Here is an 8,836-nt window from a genome sequence, read left to right on the forward strand (position 1 = left end):
ATTACAACAGGTACAATTGACACTCCCCTTATTCAAATCTGCTACTACAGACAAAGTTGCTAAACTCCTTTCTAATGCCCACCTAACCACCTGCCCCCTGGACCCTATTCCCTCTCAAACACTACGGTCACCCTCTGACTCTATACTACACTCTCTCCCTCACCTCTGACATTTTCCCCAATGCTCTCGTCTAAAACATGCACTGGTCACCCCCATACTTAAAAAGCCATCCTTGGACCCTACCAGTCTTAACAAACTACGCCCTATCTCCTTGCTCCCCTTTTCCTCTAAACTCCTTGAATGCCTGGTTTACAACCAGCTGAGTGACCACCTCATTTAATATGACCTTCTTGATCCCCATCAATCTGGATTTCGCCCTCAACACTCCATAGAAACTGCTCTTTTAAAACTCACAAATGACCTACTAACTGCAAAATCCAATGGACACTATTCTGTACTCCTACTTCTGGACCTTTCAACTGCCTTTGAAATGGTTGACCACCCCCTCCTCCTCAAAAAACTTTACTCCCTTGGTCTCCATGACTGTGGTCCTCATCCTACCTACCCATCCTAACGCACCTTCAGTGTCACTTACAATACTACTTCCTCCACTCCTCTTCCCTTCTCCATTGGGGTCCCCAAAGGTTCTGTTCTTGGTCCTCTTATTTTCAATCTACATCTCCTCCATGGGTCAGCTGATAGCCTCTCACGGGTTTCAATATCATTTCTACGCCGACAACACACAAATCTATCTCTCCACCCCTCAACTCACTCCATCAGTCTCCTCACACATCTCTAACTTACTAACAGACATATCTATATGGATGTGACACCACTTCCTCAAACTCAACTTGTCCAAAACCGAACGTATAATATTTCCTCCCCCACGTGCCTCTTCCCCATCCACCCATCCCCACATGTCAGTCTACTAGGTGTTATCCTGGACTCTGAACTCTCCTTTCGGCCCCACAGCCAATCACTTTCCAAAACTTGCTGTCTCAACCTCCACAACATCTCTAAACTATGTCCCTTTCTAACCAATGAAACCACAAAGCTCCTGATTCACTCCCTGGTTATCTCTCGCTTTGACTACTGCAATACCCTCGTCATTGGCTTACCTTTAAATAGACTATCCCCCCTTCAGTCCATCATGAATGCTGCTGCCAGACGCATCCACCTTACAAACCACAGTGTCTGCTACCCCTCTCTGCCAATCCCTCCATTGGCTGCCACTTGCCCAACAAATTAAATTCAAAATACTAAAAATAACTTACAAAGCCATCTACAACTCTGTCCCCAGCTACATCACTAGCCTAGTCTCAAAATACCAACCTAATCGCCCTCTTTGTTCCTCCCAAGACCTTCTGCTCTCTAGCTCCCTCATCACCTCCTTCCATATCCGCCTCCAGGACTTCTTCCGAGACTTGCCCATCCTCTGGAATTTGATACCTCAATATGTCAGACTGTCTCCAAATGTATCCACTTTTAGGCGATACCTGAAAACTTTCCTCTTCAGAGAAGCCTATCCTGCCTCGATCTAACAACTGCACCATTTTCTCCATTAGCTCATCGCCCACAGCTTTACCCTTTTGTATAACTTGACCCTCCCTCCTAGATTGTAAGCTCTAATGAGCAGGGCCCCCTGATTCCCCTTGTATTGAATTGTATTGTAATGTCTGCCCTAATGTTGTAAAGTGCTGCGTAAACTGTCAGCGCTATATAAATCCTGTATAATAATAATAATATATATATATTTTTTTTCTTTAAACAAATCCTCCAGTTCCCTCCACCTTGGGATGGGACGTTACTCCAATCAGGGTGTCACCAGTGGTGCAGGAAAAAGAAATGAGAGAGAACGGACTGTAGGGTGGTTTATTTATAAAAAACTCAATGACTATAACCTTTGCCAATAAAAACAAATTAAAACAATGTATCCTCCTGATTGCGAACAACCACAATGACACAGCCTGGAGGAGATGGAAGCCGCAAGACCCACAGCAGAGTCAGCGCGCATGCCACCAAAACGTGACGTAGCGCAATGTGTGTTCCAGTCTCACGCAATTCGTCATCTGTCGTGACATCAGCAGAAGCTGGTAATCACGCCGCGCCATCTACATATATATATCCTCCCTACTTTCTAAACTCGCCCCTCCACCCCTGCATAACAGGAATTAGTTATTGCGCAGACCATATGGCAAAACGGGAAACACTCTTACCCTGATTCAATTGCAATATTGATATATAGATCCTAACTAAATAATATAGTGCTGACTTGCTGGTAGTAAATAATATAGTGTTGATGTATAACTAAAAAAAACTTTAATACATAGTTTTGGTGATCATATGGACCTCCAGAACAGGAAAGGCTTGTTAAATTTGCAGTTGGGGGGCTTTAAAAATGCATGGTTGGGCCTTGTTTTAGAGCCTCTAACAGGGACAGAAACAATAATAGTGGAATGGGGAAGGGTTAGAACTTTTGACCAGTGTTTCTTTATTTCTGTCCGTGCCTTCTTGTCTCAGTGACAACTACTTCCCTCATTGCTTGTTCTGGTGTCACAGGTACAGGAAGTGAAGCCATCTAACACTAAACAAATGCAGAAGTGTCCTAGGTTAGGTTGCCAGTGAGGTTGAGGTAAATTTAATATTTTTGGCTCCTCTAGCAGAAAAGGAGGTGTTGTCACTCCTTCTACCAGAGGTCTGTCTCTCTAAGCAACAGGAGCAGATTGCACCACAGAGGTTCCCATCCCATACAGAGGTATGGAAGTTCAAAAGTTAAAGTGGTTCTAAACTCTAAAACTCTAAACATTTTTGTCAGCATTCCTTGCATTAAAGTAAAAAATGTTTAGGCATTTGTAGTAGCCCCCCCATACTTACCTAAGCTCTCATTTCATCCAGCACAAGCACGTCTGCAGCTCTTCTCTCCTCGCACTTCCGGATTTCACATGCGTGCAGTAAAATTATTTTGTAAAATGCGCCTAACGTAGCCCAGAAAATCCCACACAGGCCTTCCATGTGACCCTGTACTTGGCACCCAACGAGTTAATGGGAAAACATGGAGGACATGACAAACAACCTTTCTACCCCTTCAGGCCCCACCTGCCCACATGGCCTGCCCTAAATAATGCCTGGAGCAGCAGGGTTCTTGTCCTGGTGGAAGAGATCCCAGTCTGGATGGGCTGCTGCCCTTCTAGGCAAGTCAGCTGAATTCACTGAGGTCCCAGATATGCTAGGGCTAGGGGGCCTCGTTTTCTAGAGGCAGTTCAGAGCCAAGTAAGAAGGTGCACAGAGGATCCGGCCTGGAGATTCACAGTGCAGTGTCTAGACCAGGGGTGCCCAACCTTTTGAAAAGCGAGGGCCACTTAAGTGACTTGGTAACCGGTCACAGGCCACAATGAGTGGAAAAGGCGGATTGGCATAGCCGTGTCCACTCTGCATTTGCAGAGCTGACACAGATGCAGCCAACGATACTTTTTTGCGGATCGCATTGGAGGTAGAACACAAGTCAGTTTATGTCTGCCACTACTTAGAGGTGAATAGAGGGTCCAATTGATCGGACTGTCAGACTGACCGTGTGAAAGCGGCCCTGAGGTTGCGCTGAGGTTTACCCGCACCAAGTGTGCAACGCAGTGTACCTTTGGCTTTCCTGTAGTTTGCAATAGACTTCTATTATATTCTGCAGGTTTGGTGCACTTTAACAAAGCTCACCAAACTTGCAGTTAATAATAGAAGTCTATGGCTCAGTGCAGGTAACACTGCTCTGCACCTGCGGATCAGTTTGAAAGCAGCCCAGTAACCACTGCAAAACAGATATGCCCATATATACACTGTGATTTTAGTAATAAACTGACCTTTAATAACAGTATTCTTTCTATTCTATCCCAGAGCAGGAGGTCGCGGGCCATGTCAGAGGGCTCCGCGGGCCACATGTAGCCCCCGGGCCACTGGTTGAGCACCCCTGGTCTAGACAATACTGGACAGGATCAATCCAAGTATCTGAATACACAGTGGAGTAGAGGCCTAGAAGTGGGATCCCAGTGACTGTTGTTGTTTATCCCATTGTGTGACTGTGTTAGTACTACCAAAGTGGGATTTGCTCTGCCAGGGGTCCCAGAAGTGCTTGTGTCTCTAGAGGGGGAAAATGCCCCTGAAGAGAGTAGACAGAATGGAGAGAGAGTCCTCTGAACATTGTGAGCATTCAGTTCTGGAGTATCCTAAAGCTTCCCTACACCCAATCCAAGTTCAACGAACATTGAACCTTAAAAAGATACTCACCAGGTGTATTGCATTGTGTGTTAGCTGCTGTGTGCCTGGCTGCCAGGCACTTACTACTTGGGAATAGAACCTGGGACAAACACCTGCAGGGCCCTGTAAAGGGTCTGTGCACACAAAGAAAAAATGTGTGCTTTCAGGAGCACATCAAGATCATGCAGATGTCAGGAAAGTGTTAGGGAGCAGTTGCAGAACTAATTGCAGCCCAATGTCACAATTTTCAGGGTGGAAATATAGAGTAATACAGAAAATTTTAGTGACAGGAAATGGTCACTTTTTATTAAAAACTTTTTTTTGTGGACTTTAATTTTCATGATATTTCACAGAGTCTAACATCAGAATGTTCCCGTGCAGCCAATGCAATGGCCCCTTTGCAGGGCTCCAGGCCTGTGTCCGAGCCTGCTTTACATCTGTTTGAAGAGAGAAGTTGTTGGGAGCCAGGAGCATGGATAGATCGATTCAAGAAGCTGGAGAATGTTCTATGGCTGTGTCAGATAAAAGACACCGGTAATATATTCACTTCACATCCAGTGTTATTAACATTATAGATGTGGGCGTCCTTCAATGCCACATTAATTGCAGCATGGAGCAAGTCATTAAAAGGAATTCCGGGTATGGATAATAATACATGGTTACATTTGTCCATACTGAACCAATGTAATTATGTATTAAACCATACCTGTAGAATCCTAGAAGCTGGAAATCCCTATAGTAGACACCGCTACTTCAGGGATCTCTACTAGCCTCCTAGTCACATGCCGAGCCATTTCCTTTTTGCATTGTCAATACAGGAGGTCAGCTGCTGTGCACGAGCATCATTCAGAGAATGCTTCGACTTTTCTCAATGAATGCAAAGCATTCTCTGATTGAACAAGGTGAAGAGGTGGAGCAGTGATATCATGCTCTCCACCTCCTCCAATCAGTGCATCAGAAAAAAATATGAGGCATTCTGTAAATGGCAGTTATGCCGTACAAGCAGCCCCGAGTGTTCACTATGCAGAAGAGCACAGGACCCGGAAAACTGTAGCCATCACTGTGGCAGCGGCAACAACTATAGTGATTCCCTGCTTCCACAGCTGTCCCACACCTAAGTAATATGTACACCCACCTTGACCCAAGCTGAACCAATGTGATGGAGCAAAAAAAAATCCATACCAGGAGTTCAGCTTTAGGGTTGCCACATCATCCCTTTAATCCAAGACACACATTAATTAAACATACAGTGGCAACCCTATTCAGCTTTAGTTTTACATTCACACCAGATATGGTAGGACTGCATTGGGAGGCTATTCCAGCACAATCCTACCGCAAGACATGGCAAAATTCCCTGTCTCCTACCTGTCTGGTTCACACCACCACATTGTGGGTCTGTGCATTGAGAAATAGTCTCCTCTGCAAAAAAGAGCCCTCCTGTTGAGCCTGCCTGTTTCCAGTGTTTTATCTTTTGAATTCAGTTCCACTTTAAAGTGAACCTGCAGATGAGCAGCTAAACACACTGTTGAAAAACATGTAAAATGCTTTACTTTCCAAAATATTTCAAACTCTGTTCCACCAGCTTTGTAATCAATGCCCATAGCTAGACAACATTGCCTGGTCTCCGACTTCCAATGTGGAATCAGCACAGCTTGTTCCAGAAGAACCTACCAGCCCTTTGGCTGGGTGAGCAGTAACACATGGACCATCCACCTGTAAGCATATTCTGCTTGTTAAGCCTCATTCATACAGGCATACTTAAGTGAACAACCCTTGTGAGGGCCATGTTTGCCCGCACAGGGATGCACAGGTGTCCCGTGCATATATAAGCAGACCCAATCATGTCAATAGGGGTGCAGTGGCTGCACAGATAAAGCCGTTGCTCTCAATTTGACAGCCATCCAGGAGTGCTACCCAAAAATCGGACTGTGTCAAGTTTGGAGAAGTGACTTTTCCATGCAGCCGCTGCATCTCAATTGACATAAACCTTATAAGGCTCCAAAACGTCTTGTGCTTGCATTAGCTTTGGAGTGGTTGACAATGCTCCAACCTAGTCCCTTAATATTCCTCCAGTATTGTTGCCACTGCACCACCACACAGGACCCCACCCACACTGTCCATCTTCTGAAGGCCTAATGATGGTGTCACAATTCCTTAAAGGGGGATGTAAAGCAAGCCTTTACATCCCCTTTAAGGGCCAGTTCACACTATAGAAATGCAGTCCGTATGCTTTTCTGCATGCACGTTTTTGATGCAGTCCAGTGCATTTTCTCACTTTTTTCTTAACCTAAAATAAGGACATGCATTCCAGTGCATTTTTGGTACATTTTCCTATGCGTTTTTGATGCATTTTTCTGGATCTGGAACGCACTGGAACTGACTACACTGGTGTGAACTAAACCATATAACCTACCTTCCATGCGTTTTTGATGCAGAAAAAAAAGGCACTGGTCTGCATGTGGTGTGAACTGGCCCTAAAAGTATATGTCTACTGGTTCGCTCTAAGGACCATCAGTAATATATCTTCTTCAGAACTCCACCCAGCTGTTGAAGGCATTGCAAAGTCTAAAGATGGTGCCAAACTTCCTTGGAGAAGAGATAAAGACTACTATAGGAAAATATTGGCATTGGGGGCTCTTAAAAAAAGTAAGAAGCCAGTGGGTAATTCAAATGACTGGTGAAGTTGGATCTAAAGCAGAAGTTTTAAAGAGGAAGTAACCCTGATGAGTTTACTTCCTCTTTCATTCCCTGCAAAGGTAAAGCATAATGTGTCACTTACCTGACACAGGAGCCAGCGAAGTCACCGCTGTCTCCTGTAGTCCACCGCATCCATCTTCTCGGTGGGTCTCGCTGCCCCGCCGCTGTCATTCGGCGAAGCCGCGATGACATCACTCCCGCGCATGGGCACGGTAACCGCCACTCGCGGCATATCACCGTTGACCGCGGCACGCTCAGTGCACTTGCGCGCCGCTGTCTACGGCGCATGCGCCGTAGACAGCGGCGCCTGTCTTTCGGCAAATATCTCCTAAACCGTGTAGGTTTAGGAGATATTTGTTGGACCTACAGGTAAGCCTTAATCTAGGCTTACCTGTAGGTCAAAGTGTGTTGTAAGGGTTTACAACCACTTTAAGGTACCTCCCTCCAAAAAATACTGGCCCTTATTCATCTTCCCTGAAGGTGATGAGGGGAGGGGTCCTTACTTCTGTACTGAACAGCACACATGTAATGACATAAAACATTCATGGCACTAATAATCTGAGTCCAGGCCAGAGATATGACATCCGCATAGGGGGTGGGGCCATGACAGCCTGAAGTGGCCATCATTTATCCCAGAAGATTGGCATCATCTAGCAGCGGAAAATACATTCTGCAGGAACAGCTTCAGGTTGAAAGTAAGTATGGTAGCAAACGCTGCCTTTTTATTTAAATTTTTTTACCTGCCTAATTTTAATTCCTAATGCAATCTGTAGTTAGACTTTTTTTTTAAAGAAAAACTATAATGGGTTTGTATAGCCCTTTAAGATAGCCTAAGTACCCAAACCTGAAAGAAGCTTGCATCTAGCATCATTGAAGGGGGAGGGAAGTTTGTAGATCTTAAATTAAAAAGTTGCTTAAGTGTGTTGACAAGGTGCCTCTGCATTGTTCTAAATTTGCAGTTGATGTTCTCCATAGGTCTGGTGGAGAAAAAGAGAGCCCGGCAGATCCTCCACAGGTACAATGTTCTCTATGGCCTGAGTCTGAGTGAAGAGAAGATGGCGGAAGCTCTGGAGAAGTTTGGTGTTGAAGATCACGTGACCTTGGGGCCCGCACTGCTCTTCTTGAAAGATTTGTAGAATATTTTGTGAGCATCAGTGATACAAGCAAGTCTAGAAAAGCAAAACTTGTGGTGCTGCAATCCATAAATGTAATGCCCAATGGGACATGTGCAATAGTCTATGCTAGGCTATGCACTGTACATACCATAGACAAACATCAGAGAGATAGAAAATCCAGCACCGACTTGACTAAGGCTCCAAGGTTGGGGCAGAAATACATCAATCCTTTTATATAATGGATACTTTTATGTCTGGATAACCATTTTGTCATCAATCAAGTTGGTGCCAAATTTTCTAACTCTCAATGAGCAAGCCTGCATTGTGAGTTGGGGCTACTGTTTTCTGTACAGAAGCATGCTGCATCAGTTATTGGACTTAATCTGAAAATAAAAGCATAAAAATACATTTTGCCTGAAATTCAGACAAATTCTCGCTCTGGATGAAGCTTTCACTCCGAACATGGTAGTTGTTATTCTAGGTCTGTGGTTCCTAACCACTGGGCCATGGCTCACTGCCAGGCTGCAACCACCCAACCTCCCATAGTGGTCAACAGTGCCCCTCAACCTCTAAAAGTGTCCCCAGGCCCCATAGGAGCCCTCTGTGCCTACCAGCCCCCCATAGTGTACCCAGGTCCCCTAAGAGCTCTCAGTGCTTGCCAACCTCCCACAGTGACCCCATGCCCCCTAAGAGCCCTGAGTGCTTCCCAACCTCCCACCTCATGGACTGATACTGATACAATTGTTTGTAATTCTGGATGTCCTTAGGCGGTAGGTTAAAGT

General features: G+C 45.2%; 1 protein-coding gene across 1 annotated transcript in view; it reads left to right on the plus strand.

Moving 5' to 3' along the window:
* CUNH1orf87 (chromosome unknown C1orf87 homolog) overlaps nucleotides 1-8,460 on the plus strand; it is a 29,747-nt gene extending 21,287 nt beyond the window's left edge. The window contains exons 7-8 of the mRNA XM_077466846.1: nucleotides 4,596-4,776; nucleotides 7,915-8,460. Of these exons, the coding sequence (XP_077322972.1) occupies nucleotides 4,596-4,776; nucleotides 7,915-8,075 (342 nt within the window). The 3' untranslated portion in view covers nucleotides 8,076-8,460. The remainder of the gene's footprint in view (nucleotides 1-4,595; nucleotides 4,777-7,914) is intronic.
* Nucleotides 8,461-8,836: the final 376 nt, after the last annotated feature.

The sequence above is a fragment of the Lithobates pipiens genome, unplaced genomic scaffold, assembly GCF_037356315.1.
Source record: "Lithobates pipiens isolate NorthernLeopardFrog02 unplaced genomic scaffold, aLitPip1_a1.2 Scaffold_4, whole genome shotgun sequence".
NCBI lineage: Eukaryota > Metazoa > Chordata > Amphibia > Anura > Ranidae > Lithobates > Lithobates pipiens.